Here is a 22,471-nt window from a genome sequence, read left to right on the forward strand (position 1 = left end):
ATACTTACAAAAAATGTTCGACATATTTACCTTAGTATTTGGTCTTGTTACCATTTACTTTAACCATGCCCTCAACTCTTTGTTTAAGGCTCTGTGCTAATTTTTCCAATGTGCCTCTGGAAATCGAATTCCATACATCTTGAACTTTTTTTTACTAGCTCTTCCCTCGTCCGGGGTTGTGGCTCTTTGTATACATTTCCTTAAGTATGGACCACTGGTTCTTCAGGGGATTCAAATCTGGGCCGTTAGCGGCCCACACCCCCTTGCTCCAGACCGTTGAAACTTGCGTCTTTGATGAGACTCAAACTCGCTTTTGCTGTATGGGCTATAGCACCATCCTGCATGAAAACTATTTTCTTTCATTCGGAAATATTTCCTTGTTCCCCATGCTATCGAAATAGATAGGTAATATTTTTTCCATTAATGCTTTGCATTGACTGATTTGCCTTTTGGTATGATATGTAGAGGGGTCACGCAACGTGCACCAAAATCCACCCGCTACCATAACTTTAAGCCCGAATTTTGGGATCGCTCTTGATGGTACATCCGATTTGTTTCTGTCCTGTAACGAACATTTTGGTTGGTTCAATTTTGGATATAGTTCAATAATAGATTCGTCAGTCCAAAGGATGTGACTGCGCAATTCTTCACCAAGTCTTTTTCACTCAAATGGGCACTTTTCTGAAGGAGTTCTTCAAATTTCAGACGGTCATCGATATATTTTTGTGACATGAGAGGTTTTTTGGTTAGTTTGTAAGCTGTGTGACCCCACTTCGTAGTTTTCACAAATTTTTGCACGGTCACACAGTTAATTTGCTTCTTCTTCTCTTTATAGCGTTTTGAGTCATTTAACTCCCTTGCTCAATTACGTAATGAACTACCGGTTTCCTTGCAAAGTCTGTTTTTAATCATTCTTTTTGTGGTAGGTGACACCTTTCTGGGTCGCCCTGGTCGCTTTTTGTCGTGGACAAAATTTTTATTCTTCCATTTCCAAACAGTTCTGCGGCTGCAGCCCAATTTTTGCACAATTTCTGTAGGTTTAAGCCCCTGCTGATGCAATGTTTGTATCTCAACTCTAAGATGCTCATGACTTACACGTTTAGTTGTTCCTCCCATGGTAAAAATTTGAAATAAATAACTTCACTGGTTCAAAAGTTCCAGCTGAATTTGTAACAACCACGCTCCAAAAAATGCATGGGATCGGACTTTATTAACACCCTTTACATACGTACATTTGGTCATTTCATTGTTCCACTGGTTTGGCAGTATTTTGTCTCTAAGGTGATACCCAAACTCGCACCTATTAAATATTATCCCCCTAATTATCTTACTGCCTAGCAACAAAATAGCAATTATAATTAGTCCATTGCGGGGTGAAGTAGTAATCATTGCAAAAAAAGTATGCAAATAAATAATGTCAACAAAATAACGGCACTGGCTGACGAGTAGGCTGTAAATGAGTCAGTGCATCTTAAACTTCTTCATATTTATCGATACGATCGAAGTTCATTCGTTGTGTATACGTTATTCCCAAAATAATTGAGATACGTAGCAAGTTTTCATTGAATTCGGCACTAAATTCAGCGAATTGAGGATTTATCTTTCGACTTTGGACATTTCTAAGTTTGATTGACACATAATTAATTAAGTTCGACCCAGTCCTGTCTTCTTAACTGCCTATCTGGTATCATTTCGGTGTTATCTCTTCCACAAATTTGGTTAACATGACAGCAACTTATTTCTGGCAGTCCGAACCGGGCGAAATTATTGAATCTTGCTTATGCAATTTATTTACTTTACTATGTGCACAATCCCGACTCAAAAGGCATTCCTACATACATCATGAGAGTGGTACATGATATCTATGTATACAAGTTGATACATAGATATATACAAATATTCAAGATATTAATTACACTTCAGTTATCTTTACACCGTTTTTGTATATAACTTAACACATCTATGCGCATATACTGACGTATCTGACAATGAGTTTTAAAACGCATGAACGCAAATAACTAAATACGTGTATGGGACCGGACTTTCAAGTGCTTATCTACCGATGAGGATGTGTCAAAGTTAAACAAAAATTGAATATGTGTTGGACAAAATTTTCATATTTAGTCATCCACACAAACTCCAAGATTATGTACATATGTACGGCATTGTTTTTATTTCGAAGTTTGGATGTGAGAATGCTAACAAGTTTTAGACGACAAAATATTTATTACACTGAAAATAATTAGCCCAGATTATTGGTTGTAAATTTGTCACCGATGGGTTATTAATTTGTTATCAGTGGTGACAGAATTATAACCAGGGCGGTAGAGTATCTTTACTTTCCGGTGATTATGGTAACCAAGTTAATTTAAGGGCACAGTTAGCTACCCATCTCTAAGATAAATATAATGCTCATATATAATCAATCTCACCACTAATCAAGTAATTGTCAAGCACGATAATAAATTGAAACAACAAACTAAAGAATGTGATTATGTACATATTAAATACTTAAAGAGACAATAAATCATTCATTGTCGGGTGATAGACACGATTTGCAGTGCAACTTGATCCAAAAATCGATAACAAGAGTAATTAATGGCAAAGCAATTAAATTTACTGCAAAATTGTGCATTGCAAATCGTAATGCGATTTGTTTCTGATTTTATTAACGGTTTGCTGGTTTAACTTATCTCGAATCGTTATCTGGTTGGACATATTTAAATCGATATTGACAAATTGTCAATTTGACGATGTGATTTAATTATCGGTCGTCGTGACAATAATAATTTTTTGCTGTATCTTAATTTTCGGTTCAATCCCTTCTTAGGAGCACAGTACGTACATAGTCACCACTCTTGTCACTTGTTAACAAAAAATGAATATGTAGGAGTTTGAATAGCTTATCTTCTCATCAGGATGTGACATTACAAAAAATTTATGCTTGTTCACCAGGTCCAAGTTTAACACAGAAAATAAGTCAAGAAATTTCTGCCGTATAACCTTACAAAAATGAGAAAATAGACAGTAAACGAGTAAAATGAGATTGGCCGAGCCGTCCTGTCGATGCGGAGAACAGGCTTGGTGAGGTTCAGGTGTGCGATAAAAGGTAGAAGGTGGGTTGGAACTAGATTGTGGTCGGTGGGTCGGATCGTTGTAAGTGAGACGGCTAATTGTTTGAACAGCATGGGCGATGAGCCCTGAAGCGAGGAGAGTAATATTGTGGTCCAGTTGGTCCAAAAGGTATATGGATTGAGAATAACATCGGGGGCGAGTAAAGTGTTGAGTCAACCGGTGAGGTGAGGTATAGTGAGATTGGACAAAGTGTTGTAGCGATTGAGTATATAGAGGTAGAGTAGAAGATACCGTTATACTAAACGTATTGCTGAGTCGCGTACGTGGTTCGTGAACAGACGGGGAGGTACGTAGTAGCGAATTAAGAAAGAAAACTAATGTAATTGAGCGGACAATTCGCTACTGGTTGAATGACACATCGAAGGTTGCCTAATACTGGAAAAATGTGCAGACGAAGGTGACCAGGAGGAGTTTACTAGTGTTAAATCTTAAGGTAGGGGAGTGAGGGTACTCATTAGGGGAGATGCCCATGGAAGTCTATATGCAACGTAAATGCACAGGAGAAGGAACTCTCCTGTGGATTTATGATTATCGCGTCGTTAGTTCTCTTATATATTTAATGCGGCGAATGGTTGTGGGGACCATAGAGCGACCGCTGTATAATATGGTAGACTATCCGGTTTTCGCTTCTAAGTAATAGTTATGTGGTACAAAAGAATGTGGGATGTCTACGTAATCCTAGATATCGAAAATCACCTATGGTAAAGTGCAAAAAAATACACAGGAGAAAGAATTCTCTTGTGGATTTTTGTTTTTGTAAATCCTATGGGTGGGTTTTATAATGCGTATATATATATATCTGGGTAAGTATTACTATTTATTACTATTGTATTAATGGGTATAGTCAAGGGGACCATCCTAGGTTCGCCGTGATACGTATATACGTGTATACGTATATACGTGATACGTATATAATTAATACAGCTATCTGGGTGACCGGTAAGTATTACTATTTATTACTATTGTATTACGGGGATAGTCAAGGGGACCATCCTGGGTTCGCCGTGATACGTATATAAGTAATACAGCTAGTGTAATATGGTGATCTAATTGAGAACGTTGCCGAGGGGCAGAGGTTGGTCAAACTCTGCCTGGTTTAAAAGTATGTGGGATAGAGAAATTCGTGTGTCGTGAGGCGACGCAATCGGGGCATGAAGGAAAAGGAATGTTGCCACCGGCGGTGTGGGGGGCGAGGCGTTGGCTGGGTGAAGAAGGTAGAGGGTTAGAATTGGAAAGTGGTCGGGAGAGGTTGGTAGGTTGATTAGGTCGAGTTAATAGATCTGGTCGCCAGGTATTTGGGATATGTGAGGAGGAGCGATTTGGAGTGTAGTTAGTGTGTATAGGCAATAAGTTAGAACGTGATTGGCGGGGGTGTGCGTTAGGGGGAGAATACAACGAGTGATTATCACTACGAGGTCGGTTAGTATTGGGTTTGTAGCGTCGTCGAGAATGGACTCTCCCACCTCCACCAAAATTACGGCCGTCACCATCCTGTATGTGATGTGTGCCTCGGAATTCTGTATTCCTGGATTGCCAGTGATTCGAAGGTGCTGTGATGTGGAATTGGCTATGTACATTCTGGCGGGTAGAGAAACCGCCACCACGGTTGATGGAATACGAAGATCTACCCCTCTGGTTACGGTTACCCTGGGAGGTTCGCTGTTGGTAGTTATTGTGTCTAAAACCACCCGTCGGTGGGGAATCTGGGAAGGTTATGTGCTGACCCGAGGAGCGAGGGCGAGGTGCATCTAACATATGAATAGAATCTGAACCTGCAGAGACTACATGAGGCCTCATGTCGGATGTACCAATCCCTTGTTGTAATTGGGAAGGAAGTTGTTGGGCTAAGAGAGAGACGAAGTGCGGGTCGTTGGTCGATCGGGGATTGACGAATGGGGGTGTGCATTACAGTCTTGAATGGAAGTAAACCTTAAGGTTTGAATGAGGTGGGCGAAAAATGCATCGTAGGAAGAAGATGTAGCGGGTGTGGGCCACCCCGTCAAATTGTCGATGTTAGAGATGTGTGGTGGGCCGGCGCAGAAGTCGCCATCAATGGTCGAGATATGCGAGGGAGGGAAAGGTGGTCGATAGAATGCGTTGGTATGGTGTGGAGGTACAGGTTGGAAGGAAGGTAGAATGTGAGGTGGCACAAAAATGTTAGCAGGGAGAGGTGCCGCGGGGGTTGGTAAAGGTTCCAACTCCGTATTAGGACAGACTTGTGGGAAAGAAAGAGGAGAGTTAGTGTCTGTCGGGGGTGAACATCCTGGAGAGATGGTGATGTCGTTGATAGTTGTCCCCATTTGGAAAAGAGTGGGTGATGCAATAATGAAAGGAAAAAATGGTGGTGGTTGAGGAGCGGAAGGTTGTTTTGGGCAGGGGCTCAACCACTGCTGGGAGGTGGAGTAAAAGATGTTGTGGTACAAATAAGTATTGAGGGGTTGATGGGCACGGAGTCGTTGTGCAGGAGGTTTCGTAGACTACGATGTTTGAGATGCGGTTTGGAGTGGAGTGTGGTGGTTGATGGAAGACGTTGGGGGCTGGCGTTTGGTTGAGGATAGAAAGTAGCGGGAGGCAAGATACTAGTTTTGAGATAAAAAGTCGCAGGGATGGATGCTGCAGGTAGTTGATTTGCACTCGAAACTGGATTTTAGCTATCGGGGTCAGAAGAGAGAGGTGATGAAGGAGAAGCAGTTTCTGGTTGGGGTGAACGTCTTGGACTCAAAATGATATCGTGGTGAGGAGCAACAACCTCGTTTTTAGGTGGAGATGTTGAAATTAAAAAGGGGGTGGCAGGTTGGAGAGATTTGCCAAGTGACGTGGCACCAAAAGTATGCGGAACAACCTCGATTTGGGGTCGAGATGTTGAAATTGGAAAGTTCCTCGCTGATGGGAGAGATTGGCCAATCGACGTGGCACCAAAATTATGAGGACCAAGAGTGTGAGATGATGCTGGGGTTAATTCAGATGTAAGGCCGACTCGTCCGCCGAAAAATATTGGTCTAGTGGGCGTGCCGGATGAAAATGTGGATCGTATGTGGTTATAGGTAACCGGTAAGTAGGAGGAGAACGAGGATTCGGGGAGGCCGATGTGGGGTTAGTGGTTTGGGATGTGTAATATCGATGTCGAGAAATGAAATTATCCTCAATGCGGTCGAGTTGAACGAGCTGCCGCTCTCTCTTATTACAAAGTGCTGTGTGTCAGGTATGGGAAAAAAGAGCTATAACTACCAACACGCTAAATGAAACGGAGGATGCCCTAACGGCTGGAGAGAACAACGGGGTGCGTACGACTTACTGTCACAGGGTAAATGATTTTCAAAATATATCGGCGCCCCTCGGAGCGTGAACCGATAATTAGAAAAATACGCTTAATGGCGAGAAAAAATGGCTACTGTGGCCTACTAGGTGCAAAAAGGACTGAAAAACGACCTCGTCCTTGCTGTCTCCGCAGTCAAGGGAAATAAATTCATACAGTCTTCTATGTGTACTTGAAATGTAGGGGCCCCTATGGGCAAGAAGTGTTCCCCAAACTTCTCCCCGTCCTTTTTAGTTCTGACAGGTACGTGATTCTAGGGAATTGTGGACGTATGGTCGGTGGTGGGAACTCAAAATATTTTTTTTCTGTAAAATATTGACGGAGTACCGACCAATGGTGGATCGTGTAAAATGGTGAAGGGGGGAGAGTGTGGGGGGGGGGTGGTTAGAAAGTCATGGAAATTTTTTTTTTACCTTGGTGGCAGTCTGTCACACCGACGTCGTGAAGATGGGGGGTAGAGACGGAATGGGGCGTTTTTGTCGTTGTGACACTTCGTCACACTGCAGTCGTGAAGATGGGGCCAGTTGAGTGAGGGGGTGCGGCGTCCTTCTCTCCTTCTGACAAGGAGAGGCCGCCGTGGGTACCAATGTGAAGTTCCGTTTATGGGGGGTTGACTGCAGTGATGGTGGTGATGAGGAAGATGAGACGATCGTCGTCGTCGTTGTGGTGTGTGCGTAATAATTGGGAGGCGAGATGAGACTTGGTTGCACTTTCTTAGAGAGGTTTTATTTATTACTTGTACAAACAGGCAGAACTCTGCCTCTCCCAATAATATTGGGAGAGGTAACCTGCAGTAGCACAAAATACTTCCTCTACCGTCCTCCACCGTTCCCCCGCCTGGTGGCTGCGCTTTCGCTTATATATCCTAGCAATACCTAATTGATACCTATGTGTTGACCGATTATGAACCGGTTGGCCACGCTGAATAGAGATATCTCAGATGAGGTTGTGACGAAGCTGGTTTGCAACATTGTCTCTTGTTTGTAAGAGATGATGGAGGTGAGTGGCATACTAATTAAGGGGTTTGGCATTAATGAAGTTGACCAAACCTGCTCTTTCACACTTGCATTGCCTTTTGTACAAACACTCAGAAATGCATTCAAGAATCATAGTTAATCACGAATTTGATAAAAGTGATGAATGATACATGTAGGTACACGCTAAATAAAGTTATATAAACTTTATGCAACATTGTGCAAAAATTTACCCAATTGTAATGTCCTCCTCTATTTATTTAACTCAACCTTAACTAAATTTTACACAACTTTAGTTAGAGTGTATTAAATTGAACATTGCAATTGCTAATTTACAAGTGACCCATCCCATTAGTCTGTCAACTCTAAATACTCAACGTGCACATGTACCTGCTTTCTTATCGTGGATCATTATTATCTCACCGGATTTGTTTAAAAGGTGTTTGACAACGTGATTGATTATGTTGTTGGTGTTGTCATGGTAACTATAAAATAAACCGTATCTTTTTGCACCGTCTCAAATTTTAACACAACACTTGTCCAGAAGCATATTTACTCGTATATGTACATCCATAAATTTGCTCATACATAATAAAAAATGAAATTATCCTCCTTCGTATTCGGTGCGATCCCATTAATAATTCAGTACTATGCTAAAAAGTATATGGAAGATGATAAGACCATAGCGTTACAAGATTTAGAAAACGACTATGGAATCCCACGAATTAAAAGTTACGACTTTATCATTGGTAAGTACAAAAAATAACATTTTAAAATTCAGAAATATTAACTAAACCTTTAAAAAAGTATGTAAAATCTCAAAATCCAGTTGGAGGTGGAACCGCGGGTTGTGTCGTTGCCGGCCGGCTCTCTGAACGTTTCAACGTTCTTCTTTTGGAAGCCGGGGGGACACCTATTCCCCCCGCGCACGTGTCGTACTTCACCCGGGATGTCGCGGTTGCTCCCGATATCAATTATTTCTATGAGTCAGTCACCCAAAGGAATATGTCCCTTAGAAATGGCGGCGTATGTAGAGACGATTATAAAAAATTTAATAGACAATTCATTCAGACATTGAAAACTCTGTAAGCTGACAAACTTTTATAAAATTTTACAAATATTTCTGAGGAAAATTAGCGTAGAAATTTTTGTAAACTTCCTTATTTAGATCCAGAGCATCTTTTTATTTTGTAAAAGTTCGTAAAATTATTTGACAAAACTTACAGATTTTACAAGTTACCTATGACTATTTGAATTGCCCCAATATTTCAAAAAATAAAGCAAATTTCGGAAATTTATTTTTTAAAGATTTCCGCCTTTGAAACTGGAAAAATGCTGGGAGGATCGGGATCGCATAATGAGATGATACATCAAAGGGGATCACCTCTCGACTGGGATGGCTACGCCGCCATGACGGGAGACGCCACGTGGAGGTATGAAAATGTGCTAGAATTCTGGAAGAAAAGTGAAGATTTTGTGGGACAGCTCATCAATCCGGAGCAAGGAGGCAAGTTGAGACGCTTGAGATCTTTTTGAACCAATTGCACTAATTTGTTTGGATATATGCAGATTATTACGGAGTGGGTGGTCCCTTGACCTTGAACTCGGACATACCACCCATTTGGTCCAAGTGGGCCGAGGCAGCGGCTGAGCTAGGGTTTACAGTTGCAGACCCCAATGCACAACAAATACCAAGTTTGGGCTGAATAACAAATATGTGATAAGGGATTGATAAGCGATACATGTGTACATACGTGTGTTATATTTTATACACAGGTTTTGCTCCGGTTCAAATGCTTATCGGTTCAGGTGCTCGTGTCAGCACTTATACCGGATATATTAAACCTTACGAAGAAATCAGGGCGAATCTTACGGTTATTCGATATGCAAATGTGGAACAGGTAAAACTTTGGAGTGAAAGGCGAGAAATTCCGACTTGATTTTCTTGATTTGCGGACCAGACATGGCAATCGCTACATGGCAATCATTGCATTGCAATTTTTACATTGCAATCCTTACAACACGTTATCATTACATAGCATTATCACTACATGGCTTTATTATTACATCGCACATCATTACATAGCATTATCATTACATAGCTTTATCTTTGCATAGCATATTCCTTTAAAATTAGTCAGCAAAAATTGTGCACGTATATAGCCAAGTCAAAATCCAATCAAAAATAAAAATAACAGTAAAATTAACTTTTTAGGTCATTGTCAATTAAGATTCTTAAAGACAGTACGCTATTTTTCGTAAGTACTCCATATGTGAAAAGTCATCTAATCCATACTTTTCAACCGTTTCTTGTAATTTTAGAGCTAGCAATTTATATTTATTCCCCGGAGTGGCCTCGGTTCCGGCTAAAAATTGATTCATTTTAAGTTCGGTCAATGTTTGTTGATCCTTGAGCCCTTGTATAAGTTTGAAAATAGTTGGATGGGATGCACCTAAAAGGGTAGCGAAGCCATGATGAAATCCCTCGCACGCATTTGTTGTCTTAGGAAGACCTTGTAAAACTGCGTGAAAGCAGTTCCACAATTTTATAGAGAATATAGGCTCCAACCAAACATTCCTGCCACGGTTCCATTGCCCGATCCAAGTGCGCTCAAAGTAGTTAATGAACTCGGCCAACATGATTTCATTCGTTGTGAAGAATTCATCTTCCATGAGAAGGTCAAACGACATAACCACATCGTCAGGGGGAACAAATGCTAAGCTCCTTAAGTGTTTCATCATAAATGAGAAGTTCGAGTCATTGCTGTACAAATTGTGTATATCCGGGTGTTTTTGGATATTACGAAATATGCACTGCGAATAATGGAAAAAGCAACCATTTTTCTCTGCTTGTGGAAAGATGTCCTCCATTGCCCTTATTGAGGCTTTCTCATAGTCACTCAGTATTGTTGTTGGGTCCAAATTAGGTTGAAGTTTCTTGATTTCCGAAAGAAGAAGAATATATGTGCCGGATGTTCGATTGGGAGTCAAGCAATAGATAAGAGGAAATGTGCTTCTTTACGCATCCCGTGTAGTATGAAAAGTTGGTCAAAAAGAACGGGCGAAGACTGTAAAACGAGAATTCCAATTAAATGTTTGTCAATATAACGTAACAAAAAATGACCCTCACTTTAAAAGTTCCGTCGACAAGCCAAACATTGCACTGAGATAAAAATTCATGGTTACGGGCAGTCGAGAAGATCATTATTCGATCCGCATGTGACCCACTATCAAATGCCAGGAAATTCTCGTTGTTTGAAGTTATTTTAAAGGAGTCAGGCAACTTGATATCCTCCCTTTTGGAAGGAACGATAAGTGACCCAGTGGTCACGCCTCTGACCTTTCGTATACCTCGTTTTATATTATGTGCCGGGGGCATGTGACCTTGACTTGCAGCTGGCATTTGTCTAATTTCGTTGGCAATTAGTTGTGCTGGAGCAATGGAGGAACTGCTGGCTGCTTGTCGAATCTTGGTCATGACTTTTTTCACATCACAAGCAATAGGTTTTGGCTCATGATTATGTGACCCGACTTGCCGTAAAAGCTCTGGGTTACGTAAATTATCACTTGTGTGTAATCTGCACCGGCACTTGCACTTTTGAAACTGATCGCATCTCCAAGTCTTTTTTTCTAAACCATCTCTTTCAAACTGGAAAATGTTTCCATTAAACGTAAGCAATGGCCTTCCTCTTCTCGATGCTAATACTTCGATGTTAGTTGCCATTATTGAGATAGTTTTTAAAAACTTTAATACTTTTTTTTGGCACGGAATAATATATATAGTTTGACTCATGGATTGGTTTTGTCACAATACAATTCTTGTGGACCAGTGAAAACATGTGTAAGGAAGATGCTATGTAGCTGTCATGCTATGTAATGATAAAGCTATGCAAGGATATGTTTTGTAGTGATCATGCTATGTAGTGATAAAGCTATGTACTGATAAACCATGTAAGTCGCCGCCATGTATAAATTGCAATGTAAAGATTGCCATGTAAAGATTGCCATGTCTGGTCCGCGTACCGATTTTCTTAAATAATTTCAAACTTCTTAGATTCTTCTCGACCAAAACAATCGCGCCTATGGGGTAGCATATACCCGCCACGGAATCCCGCAAATAGCCCACGCATCTAATGAAGTCATCTTATCGGCGGGGGCTATGAATTCTCCCCTCCTGTTAATGCTATCCGGAGTCGGGCCTCGCGAAGTTCTTGAGCAAGCCGAAGTAAATACATGCATTGTTGCATCTTAAATAATTCTTGAATTTCCCGCTAAGTAATTTATATGTATCACTTCGCCCCTCTAGATCCCGGTCAAAGTAAACATACCCGCCGTCGGACAAAATCTCAACGATCACATTTGGTTCATGATCCAATCTTTTAAATTCAACGCTTCCGCGTCTCCATATATCCCGCGGATCTTGGAAGAAGATCTAGAAGCTGCGTTCACAACGTATCTCGAAACTGGGGAAGGCGTCCTAGGTCAAGTCGAGGCCGGTCCGCAGGCCTTTCACGCATCGTCACGCGCCATCGTGGAGGGCGAGCCGGCTTGGTCGGATGTCCGGATCACGCTGACGACCATGTGCCCTCTCAGCTTTTCTGATGACGTAGACAGCTGGACGGCCTGTTATCATATGGAATTGGACAGGATGAAGTCGAGGGGAAGTGTGTCTCTTAATACGACGGCTTATCTGGACGGTGTTAGAGATGTTACAAAGCTGGTGTTGATCGATTTTAAGGCGTTTGACGTTGCGAGTGATTTGGACGTTGCGTTAGATGGTTAGTGCGCACAAAAAATTGTCATACATATGCAGTGTTTCGTTTCTTAGCTACATTTCTTACACTGTAAAGCGAGAAATGCAGGGTACAAGAAACTGCAAAAAAGTGCAAGAAATATGCGCCATTTTTTCATAATCAAAACAGCTGGAAAAAATAACTTTCGTGTACATGATTATATCTTGCATGTGGTTACTTGCACCCAAAATATGTACTGTCAATCTCTCAATTTTTATGACTCATGTCTATCAAAAAATTTACCCTGTTAAGGAATTGACCTCGTATTTCGTATAATGGAAGAAACCTCTGCCTTCCAGTCGCTTGGAACGACATTTGCGGGAACGGCGATTAATGGATGCACTCACCTCCCCTTCCGATCCAGGGAGTATTGGGCGTGCCACGTGCAACAGGTCGCGACCACTGCGATCCATTCCGTCGGAACATGTTCCATGGGTGCAGTGACAGATTCAAAGTTAAGGTAAATATATAAGTAATTAATTTGTTGAAAAACTTGATAAGATTAGTGAACTTTACTAAAAATGAGATGTTTTTTTCAGAGTAATGGGCGTCCCCGGCCTTCGCGTCGTGGATGCGTCGGTCCTGCCATACACGCCAAACGCTAACATCAACGGTCCAGTTATTCTCGTAGCGGAGAAAGCAGCGGACGAAATTTCACAACAATGGGGTGGTTTAAGTCAACCTTAAAATTTTGTAATTGTCTAATAAATCATTGTCAATTGAGGTCAAATAAATTGAGTCACCTTGTTTTTGAATCATCCCAAAGATTTAATTACTTGTGCAGACAGGTATGCACCGCTTGATAGATTATGTAGTCTGGCATATTTGACAGACGCTTTATGTATACAATGAATGTATTCCAGCCTGGAATATCCAGGCACACACTCTTAGAAATCTTTTATACTATTTCGGTATTAAAGTTGCTATCGTCCCGTAGAAAATTGCTACCGGTGACCGGTGTGGTAAATCATCAATGCGGAACTATTGCTACATGGTGTCAATACCGCTTTGGTGAAGTCGTAAATGAATACCACTTGGTATTATGGTACCCCTGAATTTCTAAGAGTGCGCAAATGGATTGGACAGCCTGGGCTAATACATACATAGCTGTGGTCAGGTCAGACCCGTTATCATAATCATGATCAGGCACAGATAACTGCAACTTTTTGTACTCCCGTGCTTATTAGCTCATCAAAGCAAACTTTTTTTACAAGTACGACATCCAAACTAAACTCTCGAAACAACCAGAGTGCATTTATCCTGTATAAATAAATTATACATAAAATATTCATTGCTTATTTTAAGGTCTCGTATTTTTTCAATAACTCGTGTCTCCTTACCATTAATTTTAAATTAAGGATATGGCTGTACCCAAGAAAAATAAAAACTGGGATTGGGATGGTCCACTAAAAAATAGAATGGGTAAACTTCTCGAGACAGGTTTATGGAGCGACTTGGTCGTCATTTTTGGCAATAAAGAAGAGGTTAGAAATTTACTCATTAGCATATGTAATACATATTTAATTCTGTCCTTTATTTGGGAATATTCGTATTTTCTATCGTTAAGTTACGTCTCCGCACATTAGTCCTTCGGGCTGGATCTCCGATGTTTGATAAGAAAATTACCGCCGCCGTGGAGACGACCGGCCGATTACAGATTGATGACGAGGACCCAAACATATTCAAGATGATGATCAATGTAACATAAGAAATTATCATAGAAAATTAATGGCTGTTTAATTATGTGTTGCGCGACATCTTCGTAACTTTGCGGTGAAATCGGTGTACAGATAGTGTAATGTTTAATGTTGATTCTGCTGAGAGAGGTGGAATCCATCACTGATTTACATGATCCGACCCGCATAAGGTGTTCTAAATTATTTAATACAAGTTTATTTATTTTGGCGTAAACAATCATTCCATTTTGTGTCTGGAATTTAGAAAATTGATTGATTTTCACGTCAAATAAAATAAACTGGTATTAAAAATAATTATGCGGTTCGGCTAATTCGTCTAATAGAAATCGGCTATGGATTCCAATTCACTCAGCAGTCAGCAGAACCAACAGTAATGAAGGATTTATTTTAGTAGTACGTAAACTGAAAATGAGAAATAAAAATTCACCAGACAACGATTTTACGAATAGTGACTGACGACGATAATATTTAGATGCCTTTTTGTGTCGCACATTTTGTAAAAAAATTAAAGGATTCTGATTGATCGTCGTATCGCAACGCTTTGAAAATATCTTAACATTTCAGAAACATACTGCGAATTACGAAGCGACATTTACCGCTCTTACGAAGTTGACGTGAATACCTCCAATAAGTATTGAATTTGGTAAATAATTAACTCGCACACAACGTCAATATATTGTTTTATTTCTTAAGTACCTGTACACTGGAAAATCTGATGTTAACATGAATGATGCCCTCCCCTTGTTGAAGACAGCGTCTGAGTATGCCATCCCGGGACTCGTGGTCCAATGCGAATCCGCGTTAAAGGGTAAAATAACCGATGAAAATGCTCTCTCTCTATTTCACGGAGCGATGGATTACGCACATAAGAATTTGATCAAGACATCCTTGACTACATATGCGAGTAAGTCCACAATTATTTAAGTTAATGTAAGAAATTAGGTAACCCTCATAAAACGTCTAACTCTCATAGTTAAATAAATGGAGTGATTTTATAAACGAGGCTCAACTGGTTTCAAATTTAATTTCAGAAATGCTGCAAGTATCTTAATACGGGATGAATTTGCACATTTGCGACTGGAATGTTTGGTAGAAATAATTCAGCAAGATCGCCTTCGTGTCTAGGACGAGATGGAAGTTTTTGACGCGGTGTATCGGTAGGGTTTATGCACATTTACATATTTATAAAATTCTGCCTTTGTATTTCCAAGTTTGTACCGTAATAAGTTGAAATTTAAGTACAGTTGGGGATCGGAGGAATGTACTCGACAAAAACTGGACCCTACGGATACTAAAGAACTGAGAAAAATCCTTAAAAAGCCACTGCAACATGTCAGATTTCCATTAATGGATTCTGCCAAGTTTGCACTTCATGTCGCGACGAAGAACATTTTGGACATGGAGGAGTCCATGGCTCTACTTATTTGCTTTCTTGTTCCTCCAGAACAAAGGTATTAGATATATATATATACACCGTGTTACGAACGAATCCAGAGCCGGATTTGATCGATCGGATCACTGTTACATTTATAAGTATGTCCATACTTAGGACTTTAGTTATCATTGTAGTCACAAGATGGCAAATTCATCGTTTGACCCCTAATTGCATAATCTGTCCGTTTAAATATTTCTTAACATGCTAAACCTGACATGATCCTCAACAGGCGACAAAAGTTAGATTATCACCAGTATATTTTCCAATAGGGGTGCAATCCCACAGGGTAGGTTTTCGTCGACTCCAAGGGCACAACTTTTGTCAAAGCTAGTTACAGATAATGAGGACCCGAACTCCTCAGATTGAACACCTGAGGAACCAATAAATTTTGGGTAATTGCTTATTTATTATTATGTAGGTATGTATAAATATGTATATACATATGTCAAATTAAAGTAACATTGCTACAACAGAAGCAGCAACTTTGTGGCTCAGCAACAAACAGAAATTCATCCATTGGGAACCTATTCTCCAATGTTGAAAACGCAGAAACACCTCCCAACACAACTGACAAAACAATGGGTTACATCAAATTTTAGGAACACTTCAAATAAAAATAACTAAAATTTACTGAAAATTACTAAAATTAAAATAATGTTAATTTTTTTAAACGTTACGTTAAAAAATGTCATCCTTGAACTCCATGAAAGAACTTAATGTAAGAAATCCTTAAAAAATAAATTGTCATTGTACATATGTACAGCATATACACACATTGTATGTTTCTTATCTCAACTAGAGGTATCCTTAAAATCTGTAGTATTTCTACAGATTTTTACAGATTTTTCGGAAAAGAGAGTCAAGGATAACGCAAGTCATGCATACACTGTTAGAAATCCGGTATAGTCACGCAGGTATTGATTTCTCGGGATTAAAGTTGCTACCGCTTGGTATTAAAATTATACCGGTGAGTAAAAATTTGATACCGATATTGTAAAACTTTAATACCGGGTTATTACCACACGGTATTATTTATCAATACCACGTTGGTAGAGTCATATATGAATACCGCCTGGTATTATTTTAATACTGGATTTCTAAGAGTGTACCTGTTCTAAAGAAATTTCATTAAAAGTTAATCATTCTGATGTAAATGAACATATTTTCAGTCGTATTCTTTCATATTCACTTCATTTCTAATTTCATGGTGCATCAGATTAAAAACGAAAGGATGAGAATTTCTTTCATTCAAGTTTATTAATTTTCACTCACATCAAAGGAGATTAATAGCCGCCGCTCACTATGGTATGGTAACCGGAACCTATTTACGAAAAATATTTTACAAAAAATCTTTGAAATATTTACGAAATAAATATGTGCGAAAGAGTACTTTCATAAAATTTATATTTTTACATGTAATACTCTAGATTTTTTGTGGTCAAATTTATCCGAGTAAAAATATTTCGTCTCACACCATTGGAATTTTTAAAGAAGAAAATCTTACGTATTTACGTTAATTTTATTGATAAGCTTTTACTACCTTTTACATACCGGGATAGTTGAGTTTTCGTTAATAACGGGTATTAAGCATTTAAATAATGCGGAAATGTTTACATATGTAGGTTCTTATGTAAGTACCTACATATGTGTAGTAACAAATAATTACATATCAAATAAGGATTTCTTACACCATATCTTTATATTTAATTCCCTCCCGACTAACATCCAAATTAATGCACTTTTATCCTCCAACGGATACATGGACGACATTACGCAAATTTATTTGTCCAACATTTCAATTGTAAACTGTAACCTTCATCGGTGAATTAGATCAGGAAAAATTAAAACTGCATGGAAATTAATCTTAATTCAACAACTTACAGATGGTTAGCCACACAAAAAATGTCATTTTCGAATATTTATTTATTCCATCTTTATACATCAATTAATAATTCCAAAAGAAATTACTACAATACGAAATCACGTATTACAATTGCATCATTGTAAATTTAATCGTTCACCGTCATCCTTTTGATGTGATGCAGCGCTGCCGCAATGCTGCCCCTCCTCGCGCCAGAATGTTCTGGCGCATGCGTGGGGACTGGGTCATATTCATACGCCTTTTCACCCATCTGCATACTATCAATCCCTGCGCCGGCCGTGTGCGAATTAACGCGAAGTTTCAACCCCGGAATTTTATTCATCACGAACAAAATCGCAAAAGTGACAAAGACGGACCACACGGTCGCAGCACCACAACCAGCTAACTGGTAAACGATTTGAATCCAGCGGGCTTCAATCCCATCCAACCACCCGCCTGGAATAGCACTCATCCCGTCCAAACCGGTGATATCGTTTTGTGCAAATATTCCGCACAGAATGGTCCCCAGACCGCCGCCCACGCCGTGAATTGCAAGAACATCGAGGGCATCGTCAACAGAGACGAGTTTCTTTAACTGAACGGCGGCACGACATCCGACAGCGCCAAGAAATCCGAATGCGAGTGAAGCAGCGGGTAGGATAAAACCGGAGGCTGGAGTTACTGTCACCTGCAAGATAAATAATTTGATGTTTGAAAAATTTGTTTTCGGAAATGTACATATGATTGGAAAATTCTAATACAACATTTACGTATGAGAAGCTTAAAAATTTGCAAAGTAATCAGATAATTAAATTGCTAAATTTTCATTTTTAAACAAATTTCCAAAATTTTGGGCAATTAATTCTGAGTACCAGAGAAATTACTGTTCTTCAAAAAATAGAGACAAAAAGGTACTTGTGTAAGTTTTTCTGAATTTAAATTTTTGTCGTGTGCCATGTAAGAAAATTCTGCCAGATAACCTATCATATTTTTTCTTAAGTTGTTGAACCAACAGTAAAATAAATTTTCACTTTATCGACTAGATACCAGTTTCAAAATTTCTTTAAAATATGGCATACAAAATTTGTAAAATTCATTAACTTCGAATTATGAAACTCAATTAAAGCTTGTAAGTTTTCAAAAACTTACAAGTCCACTGATCGCCCCGAAACAGAAGCTCAAAGAAGAAAACTTCTTATCCCTCGCGTAATCCATCAGCGCCCACGTGACTGCACCCACACAAGCGGAAATATTTGTGTTGCAGACAACAATCGCGGCCCGAGTATTTGCCCCCATCGCTGAGCCGCCGTTAAATCCAAAGTATCCAAACCAGATAAGCGACGTTCCCAAGATGACTTGGACGATGTTGTGTGGCTTGGCGTCCTTAATATGATCTTCTCGCTCCTCCAAAAGCCACGCGTACACCGCCGCACTCACGCCCGATGCGAGGTGAACGGGAAGGCCGCCGGCGAAGTCGAGGCCTAAAATGCAATGGATAATTTACTCAAAAATTTACCACGTGAGTTCAGAGTTGCAATGCGAAACAAAGACGTTGACGTGAATACGCCTAATATCTCGGTTAAAACTAAAATTGGAAATTTCGCTAACATGTTAATACAAGTTGTTTATGTATATATATGCATTGAAAGAATAAGTAACTGCAAATTTTGAAAATCACTAATTTCGCTAGAATTTTGATAACATTTTCAAAATTGCAAAAACAAATTTGAGTACGAAAAATACATTAAACAGCAAATATGAAAGTTGAGCATATTTAAGTATTCTAATTGATTTCGATAATGCAAATGATTATGTAACTCACCTCCTAGAACGAAGTACCACCCATTCGGACCCCACACCCAGTAGCAGATGAAGTCATAAACTAACGTTGTCCACAGAAACATGAAGAGAATTGTTGGTAGAAATCGACCCCTTTCCGCCGTCGAGCCAATAACGAGGGCTGGCGTAATTGCTGCAAACATTCCTTGGTAAATGCAAAACAAGATTTCTGGAATTCTAGGGTTTGCTTCAGACGGAGCATCAGCCACGCCCATGAGGAAGGCTTTGTCGAAATGACCAATTATCTCGTTCCCTTGTTACTGAAGGAGAGAGAATAGCCGAACAGGAACCACTGCAGAAATAATGTTACCAAATTTTTAAAATGATAAGGCTACATGCATAAATATTTAAATGATTTGCATACGTAAAAGTTGCAATTAAACCAGAATTTTACAAATTTATCACCCTTTTGAACGTGACAATAACAAATTAACCATTTATTTCGAAAATCAGGTTTAAGAACCCTTCAGAAATTTAGGTAACGGCTAAATGCTAAATTCGGTTTAGGAGTTCATGAAGCAGGTGCTGTTAAATAAATATGTATGTATATGCAGCAGATTGATTTTATAATTTCGCCTATGTATTTCACAAAATCACACAGTTTTTATGCATACTGCTTGGCAAACAAATAAATAATTTCTTTGCCTTCCTAAGTTTTCTGAGCTCCCCTGGTTTCGAAAAAAACATAAATATGTAAATACATATGTCAGCTCGCATAAAATTTGCCATGAAATAATGCATCAGCTTCAAGCTGGAGTAAACTGTTGGCAATTTTATCGCCATTAACTTTCCTACATACATTAAGCAATCCTCACCAACTTCTTATTAAGTACGTCGCCACATTTTGTAAACTTTCTTATACATTTTCTGTTCATTCAACTTCTAATTCATTCCTTTTTCAAAATCATCACTTATTTTTCTCAAATCTTCACTACCTCCCACACACAAATTTGAACATAATTCCCCAACTCACCTGCACCGAAACAATCGCCGTCGACCAAAGACACAGCGACAGTAAGGAAAGGGCACTCTTACTCCTGGCCATTCCGCAGTAGAGGAACCCCACCCCGGCACCATCAGCCACACCATCGCCGTCGACACCAAGGTCCACGCCGCATCGCCGGGTGCATACGTGTAAGCGACCACTTCGTCATCTTCCTTCAATCGTATCGTCACATTTTCAATCCAATCCGTGTCGTTTTCAAGTCGGAAAATTTCTTCCATTTTCGAAATTTCGAAAATTTAGTACACCAAAAAACTCTCTCTCACGCGTGGAAAGGGTGACCTTAACGGAATGACGAGCTGGCCGGACCCACCCGCAAAGTTTTAATTTCAATGCCAATTATCATCAGTTAGTGGTAATTAGGACAATTTAAAAGTTTAATGTGCCAATTTTTAAGGATGGGACGAGCGTAATAGCATAATAATCATATCGTGGTTTTTTACCGTCTAATGAGCCTTTGCCCGTGCATGGCTCGTGCTAATTTTGACGAGACACGAACTGGAGTGCTTTCAATTTACAGTGTTACACAAATGGGTCAAATTTATGCTGGAAATTGAAACTAATAAGTATCTATATGCATATATACATATGTATAAATATCGTCGTGTATTAGCAATATAAATTAGTGCTCGTATGCTGGGTTTTTGTGTGCCAAATATTTTGCATTTGGCCAAATTTGGAAATTTTGGAAATTAATTTTTGAATTTTGCATTGTAAGGTTATCAAATTAAAGAAAATAGAGCTCCTCAATTCTATCCCGAACCTTAACGCGTAAATAAATTCATAAATATTGTTATGAAGAAATTATACGTACATATGTACATATATAAATATTTTGGGGGTATTCACGCCAGCAATGGAAACATATTTTTTTTGTAAAAAGTGTATTTAGGTATATAAACTAGCGGAAAGGCAGCTTTTCAGCTGAAAAACTGAATTTGAGCTAAAAAATTTTCATTTTTTTCAATTTCTAAAAAATTAATTGAACGAAATTGTAATAAGTATGATTGACGATTAACAAAATTTATGTACACATCGTATGTACATACTAAGAAATATTGCACGAAATGCTTCATCAAGTGCGTGAAAATAAATATTTACAATTTCATATAAAATTTTAAATTGTAAATTTTAAATTGTAAACCCTCTTTCTTTGAATAGTCGTGCCTATCTTGTTGGTAGGTTCCTGCCACAAATTTATACCATGTGCTAACCAAGCCCTCTTGTAAACAAGTCGCAGTTATTTCCAGTCAAAATATTTAAATTTCAGTGATTAATTTAATTATTATCTTCGTACCCATTTTCTTAACTACGTAGACATAGCACGAGAATTTATTGCTATTGTCTCATCCGTCATTGTTATTACTTTTGGCCAAATATCGCTTATTGAATAACGCCTGATTCGTATTCCACGACTTATGCAAAATTTTACTGAACAAACGTCATAAAATTTCAATTTGACTTCATACGCACCTCATAACAATTTTTATTACTTTTGCTTTCCTTGAGAAGTTTTTAAACATGTTGTTGCTTAAATCGTCCCTTTTCCTTTCAAAGTGTTAATTTCTTTTATTACGGTGCTAATCAACCTATTAAAGAAACATAAATGCAAATCTTGTTTAGTGATGATTATGATACTTGTCTTTTTTAACTTAAAAAATAAGGTGTGGATCATGGAACCATGTATGTATTTAACTGCTCATATTTTACGTACATATGTATAATGTACATTTATTCATATTTTAAGTTGTATCATACAACTGGTATGTATGTATATATGAAGGAAACTTGATAAGTACAATTACATAAGTATTAGTTCTCTTCATCAACGTATTGTACTGAAAAAAACGAAAAATTGGATTACTTTATAAATTTATTGACGATCTACAAATTATTGATTTTGATCAGATGATGACAATTTCATTTAATTAAAATAATGATTGAGATGTTTATTTCATATGCAACAACGTGAATCAAGAGAATTGAGCAAACATCCGCTAACTACATATGTATATCCCCGATTTCAATGTGTAGGTAAGTGATATAGACTCAAACTACGTATTTATTCTGCACGGATAACTCAGAAAAGCACACATGGATAAGTATGTATCTAAGGACCAACATGTACATTTGTGCATAAACGAATCCAATGAGTTTTCATATAAGTAGTTTACATACATATAAATAAATAACTTTGCTGGGCTGATGACTGATCAATTCATATACTTTATTCAAACCTACTGTTAATTAAAAATTTCACACATTGAGTATTATGTACTATGGTCTCTTGCGTCCATATGGAGCTGGGTAACATGGCCTATTGCATCAACTTACATAGTATGGTTTTCTTTTGGCTCATTCCATCTGAACCCACACGATCGTCGTCGCACCCATATTGATATCTTGTCCACATCATAT

General features: G+C 38.8%; 2 protein-coding genes and 1 long non-coding RNA gene across 4 annotated transcripts; 2 read left to right on the forward strand and 1 right to left on the reverse strand.

Moving 5' to 3' along the window:
• The first annotated feature begins 7,887 nt into the window (after nucleotides 1-7,887).
• Nucleotides 7,888-12,983, forward strand: LOC110862945 (choline dehydrogenase, mitochondrial). The gene is made up of 9 exons (XM_022112155.2): nucleotides 7,888-8,174; nucleotides 8,255-8,451; nucleotides 8,734-8,932; nucleotides 8,995-9,120; nucleotides 9,202-9,326; nucleotides 11,480-11,650; nucleotides 11,732-12,203; nucleotides 12,471-12,678; nucleotides 12,758-12,983. The coding sequence occupies exons 1-9, from the start codon at nucleotides 8,024-8,026 to the stop codon at nucleotides 12,903-12,905; spliced, it is 1,797 nt and encodes a 598-aa protein (XP_021967847.1). The 5' UTR covers nucleotides 7,888-8,023; the 3' UTR covers nucleotides 12,906-12,983.
• A 1,829-nt stretch (nucleotides 12,984-14,812) lies between these two features.
• On the forward strand, nucleotides 14,813-16,016 carry LOC118433746. 2 transcript variants are annotated; one of them, XR_004833548.1, is made up of 4 exons: nucleotides 14,817-15,072; nucleotides 15,160-15,366; nucleotides 15,620-15,742; nucleotides 15,824-16,016. It is a non-coding gene; the product is annotated as an uncharacterized LOC118433746 (long non-coding RNA). The 2 variants fall into 2 exon arrangements; XR_004833547.1 differs by having other exon boundaries at nucleotides 14,813-15,072; nucleotides 15,160-15,742.
• Nucleotides 16,017-17,253: 1,237 nt separating this feature from the next.
• On the reverse strand, nucleotides 17,254-19,298 carry LOC110862946 (ammonium transporter 1). Its single transcript, XM_022112156.2, has 3 exons — nucleotides 19,034-19,298; nucleotides 18,361-18,692; nucleotides 17,254-17,899 (listed from the first exon to the last, which is right to left on the reverse strand). Exons 1-3 carry the CDS (start codon nucleotides 19,263-19,265, stop codon nucleotides 17,360-17,362), a joined length of 1,104 nt encoding a protein of 367 aa, XP_021967848.1. The 5' UTR covers nucleotides 19,266-19,298; the 3' UTR covers nucleotides 17,254-17,359.
• Nucleotides 19,299-22,471: the final 3,173 nt, after the last annotated feature.

This window comes from Folsomia candida, unplaced genomic scaffold (genome assembly GCF_002217175.1).
Source record: "Folsomia candida strain VU population unplaced genomic scaffold, ASM221717v1 Fcan01_Sc095, whole genome shotgun sequence".
Taxonomy (NCBI): Eukaryota; Metazoa; Arthropoda; class Collembola; order Entomobryomorpha; family Isotomidae; genus Folsomia; species Folsomia candida.

Excerpts from the sequence above, each read along its gene's own strand:
- LOC110862945 (XM_022112155.2), top strand. The coding sequence starts at position 8,024 with ATGAAATTATCCTCCTTCGTATTCGGTGCGATCCCATTAATAATTCAG. Across the intron at positions 9,327-11,479 it reads GATATGCAAATGTGGAACAG|ATTCTTCTCGACCAAAACAA; the intron begins GTAAAACTTTGG and ends CAAACTTCTTAG. Across the intron at positions 12,204-12,470 it reads TTTGGACGTTGCGTTAGATG|GAATTGACCTCGTATTTCGT; the intron begins GTTAGTGCGCAC and ends TACCCTGTTAAG.
- LOC110862946 (XM_022112156.2), bottom strand. The coding sequence starts at position 19,265 with ATGGGCGTGGCTGATGCTCCGTCTGAAGCAAACCCTAGAATTCCAGAA. Across the intron at positions 18,693-19,033 it reads GTGGTACTTCGTTCTAGGAG|GCCTCGACTTCGCCGGCGGC; the intron begins GTGAGTTACATA and ends ATTGCATTTTAG. Across the intron at positions 17,900-18,360 it reads TCGGGGCGATCAGTGGACTT|GTGACAGTAACTCCAGCCTC; the intron begins GTAAGTTTTTGA and ends TTTATCTTGCAG.